The sequence below is a fragment of the Chelon labrosus genome (genome assembly GCF_963514085.1).
Source record: "Chelon labrosus genome assembly, chromosome: 24".
Lineage (NCBI taxonomy): Eukaryota > Metazoa > Chordata > Actinopteri > Mugiliformes > Mugilidae > Chelon > Chelon labrosus.
Window position 1 is genome coordinate 8,146,435 of NC_140357.1, and position 27,788 is coordinate 8,174,222.

The following is a 27,788-nucleotide window of genomic DNA, read 5'->3' on the forward strand; positions in this document are numbered from 1 at the left end:
TTGCACCCCATAATGAAATCTAAATGTGTTACCTGACTCATATTATCATCATCTTTGGAGGGTCCCTTGAAATTGATAGAAGTCAATGGAACAAGTAACGGCTGTTTTCTGCACACATTTGGCCCAAGTGGGTGTAAACATAAAGCAAACGGCGGGCTCAGATATGTCCTTGGAATCTAAAATCTGAATTATTATTATCGGGCTGAAGAAATATCCACCCACGCCGTTGCCATGGACTTTCTGACTAAAGGAGCCCACTCGTCAAAATGTGAGGGGCAAACGAGGTGAACTGAGGAAAGATCAAGAAGAAAAGACTTCTATGAAAAAAAACAAGACAGCTCAGTGCCAGGTAAACACTTGGGATTTACATCGCCTTTCACTGCAAACTGCACTTAAGGCACAGTTGGACAATATAGGCAATTGCAACATTTCCCGTAATTGCACCGCCTATTCACAACATTGAGGGGGGGGGGAAAAAAAGGAAAAGACAATCATTAGCAAAACATCTCTGGCCCCCTCGTGAGCCGTGGCTATGATCAAATATGCACAATCAAACGCTCACACAGGCAGCGGTACCTTGGAGTAAAGATATATTCGGTCTGTGTACTGGCTGGCGCAGAACTGCAGGCCCGGGTAGACGGGATGGGCGGTGCTGCCGTCTTCTCCACCGCTGCCCTCATCGTCGTCATTAGCATCGGCAGCAGAAGATAAACACGCCACAGCTCCGCGGTCTGCAGGGAAAGAGGAAGAGGCTGACTAATATCTCGCTGAGCATATATTATTGGCTCATTATTGGCTTTCACATCTTTATTGGTACTCTGTTTGCTCTTCTGGTGATGCAATGAGTGGAAGAGACATTAAACTCCTGCAGCTTTTAAGACTTATTATACAGAACACAATATCGAGAAGATATGACATTTGTGGCAGATCATTCAAATGTGGACGCATGTAGATGTTTTGGAAAAACCATCTTCTATTTAGGGTTATTGCTTTCAAACATTTCATTATGGGACCTGAGATGAAAATGTTGAAGTAATTATCTGTGACATTTGCATATAAATAGAAATCAAAGTCGATACAACAAGTTGATATCACAACCAACCAACATGTGGGGGGGCCTCAACGCTGGCTGCTTTCCTGATTTATGTGTCCCAAAGCTGCAGCAATGGATTGTTTTAAATAAACACAATAAATTACTAATATCTGAAATTTTAAATGAAGCAGCGAGAAAAGCATTTGCAGAATCATGGCTCATTTTTTGAACAGCACGTGGGAGAGACAGCAAGTCATAATTTGTCAAGATGATTGATTGAAGTATTTTTATTCCCCGAGTTCGATTGCAAAAGGAGGTATTGACATTTTGGGAAATATTGCCTTAACAGAGTGTGATAAGGAGATTGACGTTTTTTGTGGATGTGCATTACGGTGGTTAAGGATTATCCACACCGCCTTGAGGTGGAGTAGGTGGTCCGAGGAGCTCAGTCAACAAGTACTTGCAGGGTCTAAAGTAAGCAAAGTAGCCAGCAAGGCTATTAATGGAGAATCAGCCGATCAGCCACATCATTATGACCAGGAGAAGTGAATAACATTGACCATCTTGTGACAATTCAATGTTCTGCTGGGAAACTTTTGGACCTGGCATTCATTGGTGTGGATGTTACTTAGACATGTAGCACCCACCTAGACCAGACCAGGCACCCCCACCCCATAGCAATGACACTCCTTGATGGCAGCAGCCATTCCCAGCAGGATGCAGCCTGACATAGGCACACGCACACAAAAACGCTTTAGGAACAGCTAAAAGAAAACATGAAAAACAGCACAAGGTGTTGACCTGTCCTCCAAATTCACTGGATCCCAAACTGATCAAGTATCTGTGGGATGCACTGGAACAAGCCTGATCCACAGAGGCCCCTCCCCACAACCCTCAGGACCCTAAAGGCCCCCCACTAACAACATTGTGTGGCCAGACACCACAGGACACCCTCAGAAGGCCCATGTCTATTCGTTAATGAGTCACAACTGTTTTGGAGGCACAAGGGAGACCTACACAATACTAGGAAGGTGGTCATAATGTTATGCCTGATAAAATGCTGCTCCTTAGTAATAAATGAACAGAAATTATAAAAATTGAATAGTATTGTGTCATATATGCATGTGTGTCTGTAGGGTTTATTAAGGCTAATCACATTTACTGTAACACAAAGACTTCAGCTTGAGATTCATCCTCTCATCTCACTCACAAAAAGCAAAGCCATTCCTTCAATGTTGTATAATACTGCAGCTACAGAGAAAGCCCAGTTCCTTTGACAGAAACTGGCCAATTTATTTTTCACAAGTTCACACAAGAATTTGCTGAACAACAGGATGGGAACTCGGCTCGAGAGTGAAAAGGAGTGATAAAATGACAGTCACAGAAGGAGAGAAACCGAGAAGGAGAAGAGAGAAAGCGGGTCATTAATGTCAGCCATGTAGCTCGCTCATCCCGCCAGCATCTAGCAAGAAAAGGTCAGGCGGTGGAAATGAGACCGCCGCTGTTCGACCACGCTTCATTTAGACAATGACCTATAACACTGTGATTATGCTCGCCTTAAATCACTTCGCGTGGCCAGTTGTCTGCCTCGTCGGCGGCGTTTGTTCGCGGGAATGTGTGTGTGTCCATCTGGATCGCTAATGGAGGAGGGGAATAGTGACACAGGTTGATGTCTGTGACAAGAGAGTCGCCATTGAACAAGTGCCCTCCTGTATCTGCACTGGATCTGTAGCGGGTGTGGGACAGAGTCAGCCTAACACTACGAGGGTTAAGTCATAGAAGAACGTTCCAGTTGTGTCTATTAAAGTTGCGTTAATGCACTTCATACTAGCAGCTATAAACAATTACATGTCTTTTAGGCTTGGGAAATATGTACATATGTAGACTGTTGCCGATTTTGAGGATGTGCAGCATTTCACTGTTGGAGTAAATTCGGTTTTCTAATCGAGTGCATGCCGTGGATTCAAGAGGAACATGTTGTAAGCGTTTCCTTTCTTAAGGGGAGTACACACAGGAAGAGACTTGCAAGCGATGTGGTGACAAGAGACCATGGTCTTTGGGGACACAAAGAGGGAGGTTGACAAGTTGAACTAATGCTGGTTTCACTCAGAAACGTTCGGGATGGGAAACCTACTGAGGGTTACCTAGGTAACCGACGTCTGGTATGTTCATTAACGACCAAATCTCGGCGACAAAGCGATGGGCAACGAGTTAAACGTTCACATGTGGAGATGGGTATCGGCGTTTGAATCCCGCAGCCTTCAATTTGACGCAGTAGCTACGGCGACAGCGCGGAGCATATGTAGACCCCTAGCGCCATAGATGACACGCACCTCCCTAGAGCTACGATTTGTCCGCTTGGTAGTCGCGTGTTTCCTCTTTTTTATATCTCTGTCTGCTTCTCCATCTCTGCAGTTCTCGGATTGATCATTTTGGACAAATAAAGATGGAACACATCGAGGAAAGGTTCGGAGACACAAACATTTCTACGACTTGTCTCTAAACGAAATTTTGGCGCAAGTTTCAGTCGCTATTGTTGAAAGGGTGGCCAGACTGACGAGCGCACAAGTATAAATGGCTCGCACCGACGTAGGCTACGTCGTAGGTAGGTCACGGAGTCGATGTCCCGCAGTACAGGGACAGTATGTACAGCATTGTCACTGAAATATATCATAGTAGAAGGATAAAACAGCATGTAAAGCTTCAGAGTAGTATTTAAATGTTTCAAATGGTGACATTAACATCAGGAAACCTTTCTTTCATTTGACTGAGTCGGCCTGTTTCTGTTTTTATAAATAACAAATTAAGCATGAAGTTATTCTATCAATATATCCTCAGTCTCGGTCACACGCACCACGCTGCTCTCAGTCATTCAAACACCCTATTTTCATGATGTGAAACATTTCCATTTTTGTTCTTATCACTCTTAAGTGACTGTCAGTGATTCACACACGCACGCTGATATTATTTTCCTGACTTTTTCGCAGCTACATGCCATCACTGCTTTCACTGACATTTGTGATGCAAGTTTCCAGGTGAGATCACTCTAATAAGTCATTTCCTCTCCTTGACCTCTGCTGTACAAAGTCGATATTTTTCATTTCCATGTTTGCCGACCTCATAGGTGCAATTTTCCTAGGTCTGGCACACATTGTTCTGATCTCACCCTCCACCCCCGGCTTCGGCTGGAATGGGCCACTTAGTGTCTGAAAATACCAAGATAACCAGACGGAGGCATTCTGCAGAGCTACAAACCTGGAACCAAAACATTTTTAGGACACTGGCGTTTCACGAAATCCCATCCATCCTTCTATCCTGCTACATCTGTAATGAAACCTAGCAGCTCTGCAGTGTGCACCCTATATTTGTTGTAAGCAGTTTTTTTTCCCCCCCCTTCCCCTGTTTGCAGTGGCGGAACGCGCCAGCTGCATTAAGTGGGCCATTTATACGATGGGGGCAATTCATCTTACAAAGCCGTCTTATTAGACTGTCACTTACACAGTATGAACAGTGCCTTCAAAACACCCCAAGGGATTTATCTGTTATTTTACTGCGAGAGAAAGAAAACAACGCCTAATTGGACTGAGTCATCTCATCTTCTGCAGGATCGAAACAAAAGAAAGATATATATATAAAAAAAAACTCAATTCTAACTGCGCTCTTCAAGCAAGTATGAAGACGTTTGGTGCAGCTGATGTTGCTGCAACGCTTAAACTGACCCCCCCCCACAAAAAAATAAAATAAAATAAAAATCAGTCTTTAAATGTTTGGGCCATGCAGATCGACGGGGAGAGCGACAGACAGTAAGGAGAGAGGGAGGTGGAGGAGGAGTGATTGCCTGTCTGTGCTGTGAGGAAAGTAATCTCAGAGCAATCAAGAGCTGGGGGCGGCCGACAGCTCTGTGGTTTGCCTTCTAAAACCACAGGCAGGTAGAGGAAAATCATTAGGCACCGCTCCTGACCCCATAGGTCACTTTTATTGGACAACCGCTGTGTTTCGTATTAGACCCACACTGCCGGAGACAAACCGGCAACAGCATGCGACTAACAAACTGACTAACCAACAACAGGATAGATAGATGACATAAATATGTTTTCTTTTGCACTCGGCAGATTTTAGGAAAGTAATCGTCACGCAGGACTCCTCTTAATACAGTGCTAAAACTTTTGCACATGCCCCGAGATGGATGTTAATCGTCTCCGGGGAAAAGTGCATGTCTGACGGGGACGTAGGGGGCCAAGCTGGTATCCAGCAGTGTCTCTTTAGTGCTGCCATTTCTGATCGACACTCTGGCTTTTATCGCTCCCCCAGAGTTGGTCTAAATAGAAGAAAGCAGGCCGTTCGCTCACCTTTAGTATTTTTTTTTTCGCCCGAGAGTAGGGGGCGGGCGCTAAGTACAGAAGGCGCTGCAGGGGAAGCTGCAGTGGGAGTCAATGCTAGACCATTTTTCGAGGGGGGGCAGGTAGCTTTGGAGACAGGAAATTAACCACTTGACAATCTGGGCACTAATAGATGTCAAATGTGTGTGTGGCCCTCAACAAGAGGAATCTGCCAAGCTGTTGCACACTGATCTTTGGGTGTTAAAGGGTAATAGTGGTTGACAGCTTGCCAGTTAAAACCGAAATATCTCGTGCAACAGCCCTTTCCTGCGTTAAGTATTCTGTAAAGAAGCTTTAAAAAAATAAAAAAGGCCCCGAGCTCACTTTCATCCTTCAACGCTGCACGCTTTCAGAGGCAACACCCAGGTCACAGGCTTTTCTTAGACTCTGCAAGTCTGGCAATTTTTTTAAAAGGTCTTCATATTGCACACGGTGTAATTAGTTCTTTGTAATTAGCGCAATTTATTGCTTTGCGTATCCCTTTGAGACAAAAGTACTTGAACACAGAGGTCTTAATTTGCAATATTAGAGACTGTGTAATTGGGAATTTGTTTCCTTACATCCCTCAGAGATTCACAGACATGAACGCGTATAAGCGGAGTGGACGGGGGGGAAGCAGGTTGTGTTTCAAGAATGAGTTGGAGCAATGAGGGAACTGGGCCTTTTATCCAATTAGACCTCCGTCCACTTTATTAAAAAACAGCTAATCGGAGGCTCATCAGTTGCCCGCAGGACAATGAAACAACCTTAAAAAGTTGTGTGTGCCGTATATTGGTGCCCCAAGCAGGTCAGTGGAGATTAGTGAGGTTTTACTCAATATCTGAAGAGGCTTCCTCGTGCAGAGTGCAGAAATAGGCAATATCTCCAACTAGATACTAATAAGAAGTAAGAATAATAATGCCCAGCCCCATATGGAATGAGATATAGTCCCTTATTGGTTTGAAGGGATGATATTAACAGCATTATATGGGCAGGTGACAATGCGGTACCAGTCAATTTCCCTAGATATGAAAAGGAGAAGATTGCAAGTGGGATTACCCTGTGTGTGGTCAGGGGGGAGGCAGCCGCCAACGCCAGCGACGTTGTCGCCTCTCTCTCCCGCTGATTGTTTGCTTTTGAGCTGCCGCTTGTCCTCTTCCTCTGCTTCTCCTAGGTTCTGTTTGCTTTTCGGAGGCTCATCCTCCTCCTCCTCCTCCTCCTTCTCCTCCTCCTCCTCCCCGCTCTGTTTGCCTTTGAGTGATATCGGAGGCAGGGCTTTTCCCCGGCTGAGCTCTGGCTCGCCGTCGGAGCCGGAGAGGACGACGCACTCCTGGTCCCTCTCAGTTGCAGGAGGTCGCTGAGGCCTGGGTGGCTCTGAGCCAGCAGAGAGAGAGAGAGGGGGGAGAGAGAGAGAGAGAGAGATGAAGATTACTCTATTGGCCGAGTTACACAGTGTAATCAGACTTTGAAGAGTTTAATTCCCGAGCGAGATATCCATCATCTGAAGAGTGTGGCAGTGTGACAAAATGACTGCTGACATGAAAGTAAAACTCAATATGGCTCATTAGTGATGTTATTAGCTATCATAAGTCCTTCACTGACAAGTTTAGAGGATGTGATTGTGCAAAATGTATAGACACAAGCAGGGAAGGAGAGGAATGTGTGAATTTTTTTTAGACTCTTGTAAGGAGGATAATACATCTGAGGAATTTAAAGCACAGATAACTGTCTCTCTTCTAGTCGCCGACACGCTGACGACTATCTGGAGGTCTGTATTGCTGGGGACAATGTAAGTCTTTAGATCAGCTGTGATGCAGGAAGCCGCAGATGGAACACCTGCCAGCCTCCTTTCACCAGCTCGCGGATTAAACAACCAATATTATTTGCAGAGAGACTGAATTATGTTTGTGTCATATTGTTCGGTTAATTGCCCGCCTGCATCATTTGCAATCAAACCTAAACAAAATAATTGTCAGCAATTGCTGCATCTGTGCCGCACTCCAGTCGGGTGGAAGGAACGGTATTCAAACAGCTGATAATGGCTGAATGCCTGTGGCAGATCTTTAAAGAATCAGCTTACTGCACCTTGAAGTCTGGCTATCAAACTTGTTTTGCGGCTCCACTGTTAAGCCATTCATGTCGTTTTTCATTCACGCAGTACGTTGTAGTGCTGTGAAGGTCAAGCAGAAGTCTAAGGCACAAAAAAGTTAATGAATGCAGGGATTACGGCGTCGTCATTCAAAGCCTTAATATTTAAAAATTGTACTTTTCCAGCTGATGTATATAATCAAGGTGGAATTAACAGACAGATTTGCTGCTTAAAGCTAAAAGAGCAGCGTTATTTATAACCAAAGTTAAATGTCACAGACTGAGTACAACTTCTTCAAAAAATACAATTTCCTTTCCGCACTTTCCTAGTTAAATTTAAATCTCATCCTTTCACAATATTTGTTGAACTTGAGGTGCAAAATCTAACAAGACAGTAAGTTGTGAGACTCGAGAACGCACAGGGCTAATTAGTGATCCTGCCTCTCTGTGGCTTGTTTCTTCAAAAGGCCAGCCTCTAGTCGGTTTCCTCAAATGTCATCTGAGTCTCCGGGCTCCTGGCCCCACCGCTGCCCCCCTTCACTAACAAGCCGAAGAGAGTCCGCGGAGAGACGGCTCAATTTGTGTTAAGCTGTCCCCACCGAGGAAGATGTTAACGGGGAATCCTACAGGGCCGCGCCTCGACTTTACCAGTCAATCCCCTTGTTTTCCCACCCATCAGGGCCCCATTATGTCGGCAGCGGTTTTGATAAGCTTCCAAAATTGAGCCTCGACTCTAGACACACAAACGCACTCCACAGAAACACGTTCAAGAAGCACCTACGTGTGAGCCGACATAAGCTAATGAGGATTCACATAAAAACTAGCCCACTTGAGGAGGCTGAATTAAACAGGAAGTGCTTTTATTTGCAGCCTGCGGGGAGTAAAGCAGCTGCAGCCTGCGACAAAGACGTATCAAAGAAAAATAGTCTCTCCTCTGTGCTGTGCCACATCAAACTTGACTAGACTTTGTTATAAAATGCGAAAATTCTGTGTAGAAAAATCAGGACAGGGATAGAGTGCTAGCTGAGAGGTGCAGAGAGCGAGGCTATAACCAAATTACCCTCTTCCTCAATACATCTCTCACAGCAGGTGCTGAGAGACAAATTGCTGGTCTACCATTGAAAGAGCTGAAGGACTGAACCGTGCCCACGCTCTTGGCCTTAAAAAAGCTTCAGACACAGGGACTCGACTGATTCGAAATGGACCAACAGAAGCTTCCCGGTTGTTTGCTAAATCAACTACAGGAAGCGGTTCAGACGAACCCACCTGAGATGTCACGAGGGGGCTAATACTCCGTGACAGTTTGATTAAAAACAGTGGAGGATTACAGGTGAAATAGCGCGATAGTGATTTAATTTGCATCCAATTAATATGAGCTGTTATTGTTTAACCGCTGGAATTAAGTAAGATCTCGTCCCTGCCAAACAGGAGATCGTTTTCAGAGGTAAGTCGGAGAGACTTCCTCAACGAAGGAGGAATAAAAGCAAAAACGTCATCGTAAGTAAAACGTTATTGGTGTAATCATGTTAAGTATCGCCTTGACATTTTGTTAACAGATTAGTTCTTGTTAGGACTACATCTAAATTGGCAAATGAGAGTTTCTGAGTGACAGATCAGTGCCTAAGATGTTGTCGGCGCAGCTATCGTTGCCAACATTTTTTACTTTCCTTAGAGGACAGTTGCAATTACTGCCCCACCAACGCAAGGTCTCGATTTCCTGTGACTGGCACGATTATCTCTGTATCTACTCTGATTTCTGAATGTAAATATAGCGAAAAATAGCAGGAAAACACGTCAATGAGATGAGCTTCACTGGGAATTCGGCTGCATTAAAACAGAATATGTACAGATTGAAGGGGTGAACGCGAGGTCAGTCGTAGTTTGTTTGACATTTAAGAGGTTTTCTTTGATTACGCCGACACAAATCTGGCGCCACACCTTACTTTAGCTAACTACTTGATGTGACGCTTGCTCTCATGGTGAAGCAAAACATCAACGAAGCATCCAAGGAATTTTAATTACATGTTTACATGTAGCTGTTTACTACTTTGCGCCACATTTCCATATATTCCATGTGTTTGATCAGCGATTATGACTGGGGCATGTAGACATACCCTGAAAATGTTAGCGCATTATTAATTAATGTACGTATTGCAAACTAGTTAACGACAGTGTATGCAGTCTTCAAGCCACAGCCATTATTTTAACCGATAAAAATCATCGGTTCTCGTGCTATTCTTCTTCTACCTGTATTTTCGCCAAGCTACAAAAATCTGCAAACACTGAGGGGTCTTCTCTTCCTTCGCTGGAAATATAAAGCCCCGACGTCCTTGTATCGCTAGTGTCTGTAAACTGCAGCTTCCTTTATAGTCACTGTGAAAGGATAATATGTCACACTATGGGCTCTGACTTGATTATTTTCTTACAGTTCCTCAAGCCCGAGGATTGCGGTGCCAAGTTGAGAGATTTCTCCATAAATACAGTTGTTATTTTCCTGCAGTATGTCATTTACAAATTTAGCAGGTTGTTAAAGTCCCTGTCTCGCAAGCTGACACAGCCCGGCGCTGTGAATGCAGAGTGGCGCTTGTGACAAAGAAGAGAGTGTGATTGCTGAATAGTTATCGAGCATCTGCTGCTGCTGCTGGTGCTGAGGATAAAATATGTGGCGGGGGATTTTTGTTTTTTAAAAAAGAGGGTGTTCGGAGGTTCACAAGATGAGGTGGCGGGTCGTTTTAAGATGCTTTATAATTCTACTTAGTATAGATCCTGTATTAGACTATAGAGACATCAGCATCACTAGTGCAGCGTCAACATTTTATTTATTTATTTTTTAATAAGACAGGTGGGGGACTGGATGTGTTATGAATATATTAACGTCAAATGCATATGCAATTCTGCCTGAAATAATCACCTGATTGAGAGATTAATGCACGGTTTACAGGCTCTAGTCTCCAGAGAGCGCTTTCTGGGGTTTCTTGGCGAGAAAGGGTGCGGTGAAACCTTTTACCATTTTGAAACATTTAAGAAGTAGTTGTACAGCTCAGCAGTTATAGTCCAACTTGATGAAATTACATGTGAACAGGCTGTGAAATCTGTATTTATGATGGATTTTCAGTGTACAGTATCATAATGAGTGGTGGGGTTTTTGTTGGGGTGGGATTTTCCTGCAGGTTTTTCCAGACTGCTGAAATCTAAAATGCAGGATGAATTATGCATCCTGCAAAAAAAAAAAGCAATAAACTGATGCTACCTGAACTTTACAGCTGGTGAACCACATCCAAGTTTAAAAAATAAAAAAATAAAAAAAATCACCTCTCTACCGATCTGATGCATCTCAGACATTTAAAGAGCGTGGACCTGTAGTCTGCCAGGTCATAACGACTTCCCTCCCCTCTCTCTTGCAAGATACAATCATAGGTTGTCAGAGATATCAGCGAGAGCCAGCTCAACTTTTCCTAACTTTGTGTGAGACGTTTGCAGCAATAGTAGAAGCGCCCCCTTCTCTCTCTCCCTCTCTCTCTTTCTCTCTCTCAGCTTGACAGGTGAGAATTATACTGTGTCCTTGTCATCTGCAGAGAGAGAGAGAGAGAGAGAAAGAGAGAGAGAGAGAGAAAGGGGAAGAGAGAGCGAGACAGACAATATTTTCCGAGCAGAGCTATTTCAGACTCTGGCAAGCCTGTCTCCATCTTTCGCTATCACGCATCTCCATCTGGTGAAATCTGTAATGCTGTTCAAAAGTATTATGTCAACAGACTGCTACGATTGATATTGACAGGAGGGAAAATAAAGCAGTGAATGGATTTCAGCTTCAGGTGCTTCGTTTCAGCAGGAGATGATGGAGTTATTGTCTTTTTTTTTTTTTTAATGAAAACTGGTTCGGGTTGAAATCAGCGAAATGAAGTTTGTGAATTAAAAAAAATAATCAAATTGGGAGGGTTGTAGGATCAGATGATAACTTGTTAATTGTTGCATTATCTCACCTGATGTGACAGTGGAGGAAGAGGAGTGCGGGAACTCGCACATCTCGCAGTAAGGCAACAGGCTGCTGTTGGAGTAGGTGCAGGCCCCACAGTTCCACTTCACCTCAGGGTCCGACAGCTTCCGAGGGACCATAAAGGAGACGAGACCACCAGGGCTCCCGGAGCTGATATTCCCTGTCGTTGACCTCCGCTTACCTCCAAATCGAGACCGAGGGCTCGGGCTGAGCTGTGGCGTCTTCAGCCTTTTCAGCTGTGGGGAGAAATCCCGGTCGGGCGTGACAGATGCCTGGGAGAAGGACTTTTCTTTCCTCTCCTCGACGTTTTCAGAGTCGGCTCCGCTGCCAGCTGGCGTTGCGGTCGTCTCTGAGGAGATGGAGGGAGATGTTTCCTCATCTTCTGTTCTTTTCCTCTTCTTCTCCTTGCCGGCGCTCGGGGAGAAGAAGGAACGGATGTCGTGCTGCTTCTCTTTCTCGCACTAACAACAAAGATGCAAGCTCGAGTTAGTTCTCTGCAGCGCACAGTTTTCAATCCACCAGTAAAGTGTGACACCGCATCCATGACACAAATCTCCTTTTTGTTATTACTGTCAAAAGGCAGTCATTTCACTCTTTGTGAGAGCAATGGTTTTTTTTTATGATGAAGTTGTATCCTGGTAACACAGAAAAGAATGATGAAAACGACCTGATGAGAAATGAAAAACTGGATTCAGTTCTTCAAATGTCTGACAGTCAAATCGTTTTTTTAAAAAAAGAAAAAGATACCGACTACAAATACAATCTGCTCCAACCAGAATCTGAAATAATGGGACAAAAAGTATCTTTGACATATAGGTCTTTGTTTTTTTTCTCGGCCTGCCATTATAGTCAGCTTTCTTTGCCACAACCATCATTTCACACGTTCGGCGAAAACGTGCGTGCAGCGTTTCTTTTTACACATTCATTAATGGCAAATCTGAATCAACCTTTTTCCAGATACCTTCAGACACATTTTCAGATTCTCGCAAACATTCACAGATCTGAGTACACACCTACGGAGTCACAATGCTCCACACACACACATATACACACAATTTGCAAATAATAAAGCTTTCAGTAACACGCCCACACGAAGGAGTTCTTTTACCAAGGTCCTTCGATGCAGGTTTATTTACTTTTATGACTACATATATCAAAATGTCCTTAGCTATTGAATATACATATATATACTGAGTATATAAAGCATATCTTCTATGAGTTGAATGTTGCATTCTGGGGATTTGTTCACATTTTAATAACTCTCTAAAGAAGGGTAAAGTACGACTGGTGTTTCTGGTTTCTGACTCACATGAGTGAAGAACACTTCGTCTTTTGCATTTCCCGTGTTTCCCTCCAGCGTCAGCACCCTCTCGCCCGGCGTCCACGCGTTGGCAAAGTTGAGGAACTCCCACTTGTCCTTGTCGCCCTCGTCGGCCTTCAGGTATTCCTTCCGGCCATTCAGAGTGCTGCCAGTCACCGTTTCCTGAAGGACACGGGACATTCAGTTTTCTTGCAGTTTTTAAACAACATTCAGTGTGATGGAAGAGAAAATGTTTTAGCGGATTTCTTTTAATTACTAAATTTGACAGCTGGGATTATTAACGTAAATCCCCAAAGTCTGTTCACACATTCAAACCAAAATTCACAGACAGACAGTACACTTGAAAGTATTTTAGTAGATAGTGCTATTTAAAGTCCGTCTCCTCTCCAAAATGTTTGGTAGTCGGAGGCTGAATGAGCAAAGTCAGTCTCAGTTTTTGTGACAGTCTAAAGTGCATCTGACACAACGCTGAATAATCATTCATAAATTCATAGGTTATTAATGTGTCTTAGAAATCAATGGCGTCCTTAAAGTGGTAATATGTTAAATATATACAACTATGCAACATTGAGGTGTCTGAACTTAATTTGTGTAATATCTGTAAACAGATATCTTGATATAAATATAGCCAGATATCGGCTTAGACTAAAGTCGACGGGTTCGGAGACTGAGGCTAATGCAAACAGAACATTTCCTGCTGCTGCGGCTTCACATTAAAAGTTGAATTTTATTATGAAATCATCAAAATCAACGAGCTTGCCACCATAAATGCATTTACCAAACAAGGCAATGGTCTTTTTTTTCTTTTCTTTGACAGCAGATCAGTTTGAAGGAGTGATTGAACGAGAATGAACAACCACACTGAGCTGTTAGATGAAGAACTGCAGGCGACAGACCTTCTCAGCGAGCTAATGAAGTCCCTTCACCGTGCCCTGCTGTTCACACACTCACGCCGTACGAAGCATAAAATCACATAATAACTCCTCACAGAGTGATATAAAAAGAACTATTACTGCCTTGACATGTTCATTAAAAAGACAATTATTTGTTTTCCTGCCCTGGGATATCGCGACCTGTATCACTAAATTACTCTTGCTGTACCTACATGTATCATCAAATCAATCAAGACTGAAATGGTAAAGATAACTATTTTGTAAACAATTTTTTTTTGCATACGTTAGTGTAAAACATTGCATATCGGACAATTAATACGGCACACAAGATTTAGTTATGCCATCCAGAGTTTTTCCAGTGATTTATCATTCAAATTAAGTATGACATTGATTAATGCTTAAGCAGCTTTGCATAAATTTCTCCCAGTCTGCTGCCACAACATCACCCTCAGTACCTTCCTGTTGAGCATGGACCACATGACGGTGTCAAAGGTCCCCTTGGCAATGAGGTAGTGCACATTGACCGAGGACGTCTGCCCGATGCGGTGGGCACGGTCCTCAGCTTGCTTGACGTGGCCGGGGTTCCAGTAGAGCTCGGCAAACACCACGTGGCTGGCAGCGGTGAAGGTCAAACCCTGGAGAGGACACGCGGACACACACAAATACATCCCTGATCGCCAAATTATAGGAAAATATCTCATTCAGCCACTCTTCAGCCCACATTTAGTGAAATTTAATTTGGTGAAACCCTTTTTAATAACAGAATGTTATCAGCTAATTACCATACAAGTGCTACAAGCACCCACTTCGTCTGATTGAAATCCTAACATCCTGCACACATTTGGTCCCCAATAATTAATGTGAATGAGCTTATTATTAAGCGCACAACATGTTTTCTGCACTTGTTTTTACTTGCACAAACCGTGATTGTGATTCACAACAGCCAATAAGAGTCATAATTAACACTAATAAGCACCAAAGGAATGTATTTAGCCTGTTTATTGTTGCATTTCAGCAGAACAGCACTTTTTTCTCCTTGTATTTAACCTGGCAGTCACAGCCGATTATAAAAGAGTTTACTTGAATTAGCTGGTTAAAGGTAGAAAACTGTCTGTGTGTGTAGGTACCTGACCAGCTGCTTGGATGCTGAGGATGGCCACTCGGGTTTCCGGGTCATTCTGAAACTTGTGGACCAGCTGGACTCGTTCTGACGACGGAACGCTGCCGTCGATTCGGATGTAACCGGCCTGTGACAACAGAGTGAAGACGTTATAGTGTTTAGTCTTCAAAAGGTAACGCCAGCCACAAGAGATGACCGTTCACAGGATACAACCTAGACCTTATTTCTGGCATAAAATACGATCGTTTACTCACCCATATAACTTTGGTGTCATTTGGAGTCGTTTGGAAGATATTTAGATCTGCATATATCCATATAGTGGGAGTGAATGGGGCACCGAAACGCAGCGTCTAAATAACGCATTATATGCGCAGAAACTCGTTCATTTCACCAATATTTTGTTATGATACACTAGTGCTATTCCCCGTTGAGTGGGGGGATACCTGTTGTCTATTCGTGGACGTTCTTTGTCCAGTTGTTCCTCTCTCTGCCTCCGCATCATCCTTTCAACAAGCTCCCCATCTGTGGCTCAAAACAGTAAGGACGTCCATCATAAACAAAGTCACCGTCCACAACCTCAGAATCGGAAAAATATTCAGCCATGTTGCAAAAAACTAGCAGTAGCAAATTACAGGTAAACAAGCCAAACGTTGTGGATGCGCGAGGCGCTCAGAGATGACATCATCCAGGTCAGAGGTAAGTAGGTCAATCTACAGACCCCGGATGATGATAACAGCTAACGCCGGGAATAGCAGGGAAAAAGGGAATAGCACTAGCGTATCGTAACAAAATATTGGTGAAATGAACGAGTTTCGCGGCAGATAATACGTTATTTAGAGGCTGCGTTTCGGTGCCCCATTCACTCCCACTATATGGATATACGTGAATCTAAATATCTTCCGAATGACTCCAAATGACACAAAAATTATATGGGTGAGTAAACGATTGTATTTTATGCCAGAAATAAGGTCCAGGTTGTAAAAAACGGTAATTCCCCTTTAAAGTTACACTAATGGTTTTGGCTTTTAATCATCAATAATGAACCAAATGATGACTTCCTGTATAATATCAATGACGAGGAAATACCACTCACGGCTTCCGTCTCTTCTGGCTCATTATTAAGATTTCTATCTAGCAGCCATCTTCTGGCTGATGATGAAGGAACCTCCAATAAACCATAACGTGTAATCTAATGCCACATAAAGTTAGCGACAATCTGGTGAACATAGTGTAGCATGTAGCAGCTAGTGAACCGGATATTTCCCTCAAGGGATGGTGGAGACCAAAACAAAGGCAAAACAAGGGTCTATATTGGACATGGGTTCATTATGTGGACGGAAATATAACTTCAAATGAATGATAATGGTTCTCTGTGTGTGTTGGGTGTGTTAATAGGCAACGGTCTGCTAGCATGTTAACCTTATTGGCTTTATAATGTGTGTTCAATCAGTGCCATTGAAAGATGTATGGTTAACATGCAAAAAATGTTAACACTAATGTTAGCATCCAGAAGCTATTGACAAACCAAACAAGGTTGTAGCAAGGATGTGTTTTATGAATGGAAGCTTTCATGTGTAAGCGAACAAATGTGTTATTATCTATCAGTAGTACCATTCTCCTTTATAAATACACCTTTAAAGAAGGATTAGGCAAATAACTGGGCGAGACATAGTTAAGCGTGACTGTCTGCACCCTCCATTGAAAGCAACGAAGCAGCTCTTAAAAGCCTGTGCAGTTTCGTGTGGGGCGTTAAATAGATATTTCAATGACCGTAGAAAACATGAGCGGCGGTGAATTAATTACATGAACTAAAATGAGAATCCTGCTAACAACATAACATTTTGTGGCATTTTAAAAACCCCAAACAAAGAGAGCAGTGCCTGCCACGTTCATTAAGCCTGATCTTGAACTTGACATTCACCGAGCTGCTAATGTGTTGTGGCGACTGCACTCCTTTGATTTGGGTCCATTGGTCCCGCGGAGCTGCACAGTGGCCGACGGTAGGAGAGCGCGTCCGTACTGTGCCACTCCCACATGTGAATGTAACTGTAACTGCATGAATATGAACGGGAACCTTGCTGAGATTAAAAAAAACAAAAAACAAAAAAAACGTAGAGGTCTATTTGACTTTTCCTGGAGAAATAAAAGGTCAAATAAATATGCTCATGGAGAATGAGTTAAGTTAAACAACATCCGAAAGCTGTGAAACATCCACAAATCAACCTGCTATTATAACACAGTTGTTTATCTCTTGATTTAGTGCACTATGTTTGCTAGTTTAAAACTATTTTATCAAACACACCCTCCAACCAGTTTGACACCAGCAGAGAAATAGGAACGTGTGGAGCATAAAAAACAGTGATAACATTGTAATTGGAGCACAGTCACTTGTCTCCGCCAAGCTTCTCATCACGGTGCGTTGCCTGTCGTTCCTTTTTTAGCTCATCTCTGTTAATTGGTGAGTGCGAACGCACCAGAGAGTGAGCGTCTCAAGGAGGGATGTGTTATCACACGTTGTACCGCTACATTACATTCAGCTGACACCTTCTCGACCCCTGCGACACGCACAAACACACACGCACGCATGTGAACTCTTTGGCAGGTTGCCGCTGCCGAGCTAAGTGATATCATTTGCTTGTGATGATTTGAGGAAAAACTTGTGGAAGAAAAGTTTACTTTCCTCCGACAGAAAAAAGACTTTTCTTCAAGAATTCAATCATCGTTATTAGATAACGCGAGATCTTTTGTTAATTATGTAAATACTGCAATGAACTGTACACCTGAATTTAGCTCATAAGCAGAAGATGAAAATAATTTATGACCACTAACATCTGCTGCGGCTAGGAGCCCAACTTGTGAGCTCAGAGCTCGCTACTCTGTCGAAGCTAATCACAGCTATGACAAGGATTTGACTTATAAACACAGCGGGACTACAGATGAAGGAATAAAATTTAAGCATGGGGCCAATTACCTCCATAAGCCAGGAAGGCAGAGTGAAATATGAATACAGCCAGCATATTTAGTACTTCTAGGTTACTGTTAATAGGCGAGTGGGGCGTCTGCAGCTGGAAAGAAAACTTTAAAATCTTAAATGGAAATGACAAAAATGAACATTTGTGCCAAAATGAAATATCAACCACATAAAGACAGTGCTCCTCGTTCTGGCAAAATGACTGATAGTGGAAGAAAAACACAAATAGACGGTCATTATAAACCACTTCTCAGAGGTTTTGAGAAACCAGACTGAAGCACGGGAATCTGGCATTTTGACTAATCACGCTTGCGGCTGACATAAACTCTGAAATTACGAAAAGAATAAGACAGAAAACGAACGGTTACAGCGAGCGTTATGATGTTAAACTGTCAACTGTTGTTCACTTTCATTTTTCAGTTTTCTATCTAAGACTGCAGCAACAGTAAAATAAAAAGACTCCAGCTTGAACACGAAGACGTTTTAGCGACTCTGCAGAAGCTCCTTTGAATCGTCACAAGATGGTCAATGTTATATACGTCTCCTGATCAGTGTATTTATTTATTTATTTGTTGAATTTGAAATTTTCTACTGCGAAACCTGGCATTCATTCATGTGGATGTTACTTAGACATGTAGCACCCACCTAGACCAGACCAGGCACCCCCACCCCATAGCAATGACACTCCTTGATGGCAGCATCCAACCCCAGCAGGATGCAGCCTGACACAGACACACAAAAACGCTTTAGGAACAACTACAAAAAAACATGAAGAACAGCACAAGGTGTTGACCTGGCCTTCAGATTCACCAGATCCCAAACTGATCAAGTATCTGTGGGATGATCCACAGAGGACCCCCTCCCCTGCTGCGATGTGACATTGTGTGATAATTGAGAACCAGTGTTGCCCGCTACCAGAACAACAACACGACATATGGCCTATATGAAGATATGCTAATTAAAAAAAAAAAAAAAGACACCTTGATGAAACCTGCTTGTTGTGGACCTGCCGATTGGTCGCTGCCGCTGGTGTTACCTAGCAACCAATTTACACATTCCTAAAGAATTTATTATCATGCCGTCTCTCACATTTCACTTGTCCGGCTCATTTTCCAGTAGTTAATAATAAATTAGTAAGGACTTTTTAAATTTACTACATAATCAGCCGGTGCAGCCCGGACCTTGGAACTTGTACAAACTTGAATAAATTTTGTTCTAGGAAGTCCAGACAACACAAGTTATGTTACACTTAGTTCCTAAAGCTAAGCCTCAGGGGAAATACACTATAACTCCAGATGGGACATCTATGCACATCTTTACTTACACACACACACACTCATTAATAGATAGGTGTGTCCCTGTAATCAGTGAGGTATTGTGTTCAGCAATGGTATTAAAAGACGGGACTTAGCATCCGTTATCTGCATACAGATTGGATTAGTGTGGAAAATCAGTTGAGGGGAGGTGACCAGGTTCGTGTGCACACCCTCAGGTCAAAGAGGTTGGAGGTGAGCAGGGAAGTGAGTTTGGAAACAGTCTGCTGGTTATAGAACAGCTTGTTCCTGGAGCGTTAAAGAAGCAACTGAACACCCAGATGCTACAGTGTCTAAGGCATCAGTGTAAACAGGTGACGACGCCGTCTAGAGCCATGTTTGGTTCGTCTGGTCTACTTCGTGATTATACACTCATGAAAACATATTTGTGAACACTGGAGTCATTTTATGCATGTCTGTAAATCTATACACACCGATCAGGCACAACATTATGACCACTGACAGGAGAAGTAAATAACATTGACCATCTTGTTACAATTCAATGTTCTGCTGGGAAACTTTTGGACCTGGCATTCATTCATGTGGATGTTACTGAGACATGTAGCACCCACCTAGACCAGACCAGACACCCCCCCACCCCATAGCAATGAGACTCTGACACAGGCACACACACAAAAACGCTTTAGGAACAACTCAAAAAAACATGAAAAACAGCTCAAGGTGTTGACCTGGCCTCCAAATTCACTCGATCCCAAACTGATCAAGTATCTGTGGGATGATCCACAGAGAGAGGCCCCTCCCCTCAACCCATAAAATCCAAAGGCCCCCAACTAACAATATACTGTTGCCAGACACCACAGGACACCCTCAGAATGTCCATGTCCATTCTCTGATGAGTCCCAACTGTTTTGGAGGCACAAGGGAGACCTACACAATATTAGGAAAGTGGTCATGTTTCGCTGATACTCTATATATATATATCTTGGTGAAAAAACTGTGGAGGCTGAAGTATAACATAGGCTGACTGGTCCTTTTGTGAACTCTTGCTTTAAAAACTTAAATCTGAGCCAGTAGCCTGTTTGTAATTTTAAATCATAACCAAACTCTCCATGGCAGCGTCTCATAGCTGCAGCCGTTTCTTACTACCCCTCCAACACGCTTTAGAAGATCCAGTCGCCCGCGGACCGCCTGACGTTACCTTGGCCTCGATGACGGCCTCGGTGCAGGCCTGCAGCATGGTGAGGTGGTGGGCGAACACCAGGAACTTCAGCTGCTCTGCCTCCAGCATCATCTTAATGTAGTCCTTCACAGCTCCCGCCTGGCCACACACACACACACACAAACACACACGTACAGAAATAGACACAGATGAAAGAGAGCTACTGAATCCATCACTTCACTGGCCGACCGCACACAGAGGAACCGGCTAGATCAGTGAAGAAGTCAATTAATCACCGCGGCATCCTTTCTGTGTGATCGATTCTCTATTGAATGCCAGGGATCCAGACTTTAAAAGGAGAAAGAGCCGAGAGCGACTGGGGCGCATTTGTCAGCTCGCAGATAGTGAGAGCAAATCAATAACTCACAACCTGGCGATATGATTGGTGCGCGTGCTCTTTCTTTTCTTGATTTTGGTGACACCAAATACAAGAACATTCACCTTTTGATGCATGAACAGCAAGTCGAAACCCCAGACTTATTACAGAAGTTTTAATACTTTTCTAAATAATGAATGAAATATATGTTTAATAATAATGTTTCCATCATTGTGAGACTGTACTTTACTGAGGTGATATTTTAGGAGACTCCAAATTTGACTGCATTCAGAACACTTGCAGATTTTTCCTGACTTGCAAACACTCCTAAAAAGACATATTAGGCTGGTTACCTGTCAAAGTGACAGCTGCGGTCCAGCATTAATGCAGTAAGTAAAAGTTCAGCTTCTCAGCTTTTTCATTCTTAAGTTATTCCCTTTTTTTTCCTCTTACATAACTCTATTGTTATTCACGTCTGCTCTTCTTTTTTTTTTACCTGTTTGTCTTGTTTTATTTATGAAGTCAAATGGTAGCAACGCCTTAAAAACATCACACAACAAATTTAACAGATTCTTGCTCGTTTCTGACGAAGCCTCCGACCTTGATTGACAGCGGGAAGCCGACGAATCTAAAAAAAAAAACGGGCGCAAGAGCCAGCGAGTTAACTGTACCCTGCAGGTATCCGTATCTATCATTTCACCGCGCGCCGCTGCTGCTGCTGCTGCTGCCGCCCCGCGATCACACTGTGATGGCTGGGGCCGTTCCCCGCTACCTTCTGCAAAGTTGGAGTGGATGTGCTGTATGAGCGTGTCATTGAGCATCCGGACTCGGCTCATTTCAGAGCCCCGGGCCAAAAAGCAGCCAGGAATAGCACCAACTAGTGAGAAATACTGAGGTTTGATTTGAGTCAAACAGAGCCCTTACTAGACGGTTTTGGAGACAGGCCTTTCTCTGTGGTGTGAATCCCCACCCCTATAATCTCCACACCTCCTGCAACCTGACAACCTCTGCAGCCATCACACCTGCTCTGGTGGGAGAACCTCTGCTTTGCCTTGCTGATAATTAGCCAATGCGCCTGATAATGAATCTCTCCACCAGGCCTGCCGACCCCGTTCTGATCTGGGGGGTCCTCATTACTGACGGCTTGGCTTCGGCGGCTTCCTTCCGCTGAGTTTAATTAGTGCACAAACTTCTCGGCTGTCTGAAGCGGCCCGTTAGCTTGCTTTAAAGTCCAGCATCAGAGCTGTCCTCTCTGGGTAATTGGGAGCAGATGCTTGGCGGGTAAAGCAACAAAAATACCCCAAAGGCGTTTGGCAGCTCCGTCGCCAGGCGGACTGGCAGGCAGGCAGGGGCCATGATGCTCGTCAGAGTGACATAGATGTGTGAATCTATAACACCATACCACACCCCCCCACCCGGTGATCCAAAAAAAGAAGAAAGTCTTTTTTTTCTGAAGCAGAGAAAGTGTGTCTGACTCTAAGAACCGATAGGAGAGGAAATGAGATTGGGCAGTATCGGCTTTGAGGTGGGCGAGTGGGCGGGGGGGGGGGCTTTGTAATGAAAGGAGGTCCAGTGTTAGGGTAAACTGAGCATAAATCCAATCAGCAAACAACACCAAGCGCAAAAAAAAAAAAAAAAAGATCCAAGCTTGGAGGCAGGCTGAGCGAGTAGCGTGTCGATGATTGCATTCGGCGGTTATCTCCGGTCTTCGTTAACCTCGGGAGCACGCTCCTCATGGCTGAGGGCGTTGGGCTAATTGAGACGAATGCCGACCCTCGAACGTGGCACATGACTGGAGTGGGATACTATATCGGGTAGAACGGTTTACTCAACTACAAATAGAAGACACGAAAGGAACTTCCTGTTCTCTTAGCGCCACGATTAGTGAAGCTGGAAGCAGATAACTGTAAAAATGTTTCCAGCGAGGAACAGAACATGTAAATGCATGTTAGATTCTCGACACTAGTTGCTCTGACCCCGGCCTTCCTTACACTGCATGCAGCCAGACGCCTTCCCACGTTACTTATTTCTCTCTCATTAAAAGAAAAAAAAAAAAAAACATCCCTTCAAACTGAGAGCCGGCTGAGTTTCCATGGCAACAACATCACAGAGATGCTATTTTAGTGCGGTGTGTAACTTTGATATGAGGTGTAATCACGCCAGGCTGGACGCAACTAAATAATACCTCAGTTATAATTCCCTACTTTGTCTAAGTGCTTTCACCGGCGACCATTAGGCTCTGTTACCATGGCAATGATCTCCCATGAGATCTCGCCGAGTGGTCGGCCAAGCGCTCCGAGAATGATGCTGCACTGTCAATTCATTCGTTTTCCACAGGAAACATGAAAATGAATAAACTGACATTATGTGGCCAATTCCGAGCTATTTAAACTGTTCCAGGTGATGTATTATGTGGTCGGGTGTTTTTGGAGGCGCAAAAAGGTGCAATGTGGCGCCGATCGGGTGGCAGCGTCTGAGGATACCACCTTTGAGACGCAACTGCGACGAAAGCTTGTTGAGTTTTTGGCTCCATTTGTTGTTGGGTGTCATAACACCGGTCGGATGCAGCCTCCCAACGTGACAGACAAGGAGATGTCACATTCTGATAACTTCTGAGAAACTTCTGCAGCCAGCCTCACATATCCACATCTCTGCGTTAGACCAATGCACCTTTTATAAACTATATATTCATGTCGATTACTGTTGTGCATATATACAAGTTAACGGCAGCAGGGGGTCGTGTCAAGGTGAGCTTAGAGGTGACAGACAGTAGATTTGTTTTAAAGAAAAAAGAAAACTCAAGGGCAGGGGCTCGTGGTGAAAGCATCTGCTGTTGGATGTCGACTGCAGCCCACCGCCAACAGAGATTTGAGTGCATTAAGTAAATGCTCTGGGATGAAATATCCCTCTTAGTATCTAATTATTAAACCACTGTGATGTTTAAAGGGTAAGGTACATGACAGTCCACATAAAAAAATAAAAATGACCAGCTCAATAAACAAATTTCCTTCTGAAGAGCTACTGTATTGTATAATGACAACATATAACATCCACCTGCGCTCCGATTACCTTGGCAATAGCTGTTTGCTTGTACATCCGTGTCACCAGGCCCATGACCTGAATGAAGGGGTCGTCAATGGAGCCGACCCCTGATCCCAGCCCCTTCATCAGCCTCTCCCACTCCGCGAAGCAGGCGGAGGCCTCCTGCAAACAAGGACAGCGCAAAGACAGTGAGTCCTTTATTTCTTTCGCGTACCCCTCTCTCTTGTTCTTGCTGTTTTTTGAGATATAAAGGGCAAAACAATTAATGGTGCTGCTGGGTGTCCTACTTTCCCTGGAAGAGAAAGAAAGAAAGATGGAGAAAAGAAAAGAGAGAGAGAGAGAGCGAGAGAGAGATGGAGAATTCCCAAGGATGCCACCCCCTCCGACTGGGCTGCTGTGTTAGGTGGGTCATGAGCATCTCCCAATTATAGCCGCCTTGTGACAAGCTGGGGTCGAAGATGGAGAAGCAGCCTGGCCGGTACAATAAATCAAAGGCGCCTCGCGTGCTCTCAAGGTGATTGGCGAGAAGTATTTAAGGCGCGAGAGGATAGCGGAGAGGATCGCAGTGGGAAAGGCTGCTGGGTGTAGAGGAGCATATGCCGCCTCCTGCTCATAAACAAGACACGCAGGGAGGCTGTGCATTTGTTGTCGACATGTAGGTTAGCCCGGTTTATCATAAAAACAAGACTCGCTGGCACTTTTTCTTTTCCGACCATGTACAAGTCGACATATTATATAGAAACGCGGCGAGAAAAGCAGCATGATGTGCCGTATGTTTGATTCAACTCTACTGTAGTGCGATGAATCCAAGCGCTGCGCCCCCTTAACTTTTTAAAGTTTAAAACACTGTGTCATTAGAGGTATTTGCGAGTAAAGGCTCAATTTAATCTGCCTGATTTGCAACACGTAACAACACTTTCTTAAAGCGCTGAATACCAAATAAAGCCAAACTGTGAACATATGGCGAGCTGACGGAAGGTGGAGGTGCGCCTGATTAAGCTCCTACATATACATAATAGAGGGGTGGGTCCGAGGTGGGGGTAGCAGCAGCAGCAGCAGCAGAGGGGAATTAAAAAAAAAAAAAAAGAGAGAGAGGGATGGGGGAAAAATGGAAAGAAGCCTTATTAATGCAGACATATACTGGAGTCTTTATCGAGCAAGTTTCACAGCTGCATCCTCGCACTGTGTTCTCCGCACGGGTACAAGGAAATGATTTTGGGGAAACATGAAAGCTTTGCAGCATTTAGTGAAATAATTAGCATTTCAGTGGCTTCAAACCTCGTCAAAGTCAAGGGCGGCAGGAATGAATAAATAGCATCATATTGCAGGAGCACAAAGCTGCGCTTCCTTCATGTTTTTCCTCAGATGTCTCGGCACCTCCATAAACACAGCTACGGCTGTCTCTCAGTGTTTTTTTCTAATTAAAAATCGTACATTCAAGCATTTCTGTATAATGCTGCTGCTGCTGCTGTTGGGGGGGGGGAGAGAAAAAGCCTGAGTGGCTAAACACTCCACCCTCAATGATATTCACCAGACTAACAGTGACAAAAGGCCAGGGCTGAAAACGTAAAGGGCAGGAGGGGCATAAAAAGTGTCTGGCTGTGGAAGATAAAAACCATCATTAGGGAGTAAAATGAGATAGGAGGATTGAACCGGTGAGTGGTATACGGTGTATATATATCGTCAGTTAGCGAAACGACGCTTCAAAAGACAGTTTGTTTATAGGAAAATAATGTCCACCCTATCTTTTATGTTTTATATTGTTCATATTTCCCTGCTAGTGGGAAGCACAATAGCTGTGGATTCGGGTGACTGGCCACTTCACACCTCCCTTTCTCGTCTCTTAAAACCAGTCCACTTAGCTGCGAGGATGAAATGCCTTTCTATTCTTCTCTGCAAATAAATACCTTTTTTTTTTTTTTTTTTTTTTTAAATATTGCAGATTTGTCTCATGAACAAAAATAAAAGCTCTGCCGCAGAACAGCAACAGCCGGCTTTTTGTTACCGCCGAAGACAAACGATCTCCGAGCTCATTTCTCTTGAGGACGTTACGCATCGAAGCTGCTGCTTCAGCCAACCTCAGATAAGGGAGCAGCGTGAGATCAACAAGACATGACATGAACTTTTCCGACGCCGTGCGCTCGTTGCCCTAATTGCCGCAACTATGTTGAAACACTGACCATATTTAGCCCCCAATTAAAGCTTCCCTTAACATTTAGAGAGAATGGGGTAAAACCCTGCATCATCACTTTTCCCAGCAACTTCCTCATTGTTGTGTCATTCCCGGGGCCTTGGCTCGGTGCGTAATTAGCCCTGAAAGAACTCCTCCAATGTTTTTCCCACTCTTGCTGATATGATACAAAATATAACAAAAGCCTCTTAGCGGATGCCTCTGAGTGCGCATTGTTGCTGGTGCTGGTTGCTCCCAGTGGGAAACTAACCCCTTGTAACACCAGTGACCCGATGCACAGAGCAGAGAAGATGCACACACACACAGTTGCACAGGCCATATTAGCATTCACGTGTACATTCAGCGCAGCGTGGGAGGCAGAAACCGCAACTGTAAGTTTGGGGAGGCTGAAAGAGATACGAACACCTACACATGGAACATGACATTTACTTTACAAATACCCTGGTATCCTCTTTACGACGGTGGAGAAGGAGCAAACGCATGCGATGCTCGCGCACAGACCTCAGCGCAGCTTAGCTCGGGCAAAAAGAGACTTATTTAACAGAGCGGCAAAAGCCAGTTCTCACAGTTAGTTTCCCAAATAAAAGCAATGCCATCATGAGGAGCCAAAAGAAAGTGGAGAGGTGATTAACTGAAGAACTGCAAAAACTATTATTGCTGCTGGTTAATGTGACAATCACACAGACACAAGGAGAGATGGAATCGGATTAGCTGCTCCAACATGTCCGTGCGATGTTCTCTGTTCTGTTTGTGGGCGAGTTTCATGCAAAAAAAAGAACATAGTTGACGGTGTGAGCAGTGGAAATAATTAGATGATATATATAAATAAACACTGGTCGAAATGGGCTGCAGCATGCTGACGGAAATAAAGAGGGTTTGGCATGAATCTTTCAAGAGTAAGAGTGGTCCATGACTTAAATGGGAGATATCAAGCAAGGATGAGGTTTACACCTTCCCTCTCAATCTGACTGAAAATTACTATTATTATTAAGTTGAGATAAGATTAGTTTTGATCCTCAGACTGAATGCATGTACATGTACCTTTGCAGCCTCCTTGGGCAGGTCGAAGGGAATACGCTGGCGGATTTTGGGGGGCAGCTGAGTGAGCACCTCAGCCTTGAGACGACGGATCATGATTTGGCTCAGGCGCTGGTGCAGCTCCTCCAGGTTGGACGCCCCCCGACAGTCCCACTGCCTTCGTTGCCCATAATACCTAGCAAGGGATTGAATAAGTGTAAATACTTCCTAAGAATACACTTATTTATATCAATACCCTGAAGGAACAGTTAAACACATTCAAACGTTTTCACCTGGGAGCTGCCCAGCGCTACCACGGCTTTGCCTCGTTTACGACTAAGCGGCTCTGCCGGAGCAGTCGGGGGATCCGTTTTTTTGCTAGAGGGTACTTTGCAGAGCAGGAAACTATTCTGTCTAATAGCTGGTTCATCCCAAAACTAACCGTCAACTTTCGCAATTTATCAGCCAAATGGATTTTTAGAATAGAACTGGCCGTCTATACAAAGGCTGGTTATCTGCCATACTGGCTGGAAGTGTGGACAAACTTAACAAGGCGCTGCCAACAATTTGCTGTTTCACACTTCAGTGTTTGAAGTCGGAGCTGCTGAAAAATGGGAAACTGATTCACTCCTTATAAAATAAATGTTTCAGTTGCCTTGTGTGCAGGTTTGAACCGGCAACTCTATTTGTCTGTTTCCCACATCGGTATTAAGAAAGAACAAGACAATCCTCAGAAGGCGCTGACTTGCCGCCCTCAGTGTACATAACGTCTTGTGTGTTTGTGTGTGTGGCTCAGACAGGCATTCCCCAGCACTACACTAACTGCTATTACATGCAAAGTGTTTTCATTAATGGCACCGAGCCCGTCCTCGAGTTGACGACTTTGATGGACGTCCAAAACAATGCATTTGATGTGTTTGTTCACACGTGTAACTGATCGTCACTGGCAAC

The 27,788-nt window shown here is 44.0% G+C and overlaps 1 protein-coding gene across 1 annotated transcript in view; it reads right to left on the reverse strand.

The window, feature by feature from the left end:
* zranb3 (zinc finger, RAN-binding domain containing 3) overlaps nucleotides 1-27,788 on the reverse strand; it is a 69,821-nt gene that overhangs the window by 25,466 nt on the left and 16,567 nt on the right. Inside the window, exons 6-14 of the mRNA XM_084574022.1 lie at nucleotides 26,862-27,033; nucleotides 23,657-23,791; nucleotides 20,251-20,370; nucleotides 14,815-14,934; nucleotides 14,143-14,322; nucleotides 12,783-12,956; nucleotides 11,460-11,934; nucleotides 6,451-6,765; nucleotides 577-731 (exon numbers count right to left, since the gene is read on the reverse strand). Of these exons, the coding sequence (XP_084430148.1) occupies nucleotides 577-731; nucleotides 6,451-6,765; nucleotides 11,460-11,934; nucleotides 12,783-12,956; nucleotides 14,143-14,322; nucleotides 14,815-14,934; nucleotides 20,251-20,370; nucleotides 23,657-23,791; nucleotides 26,862-27,033 (1,846 nt within the window). The remainder of the gene's footprint in view (nucleotides 1-576; nucleotides 732-6,450; nucleotides 6,766-11,459; nucleotides 11,935-12,782; nucleotides 12,957-14,142; nucleotides 14,323-14,814; nucleotides 14,935-20,250; nucleotides 20,371-23,656; nucleotides 23,792-26,861; nucleotides 27,034-27,788) is intronic.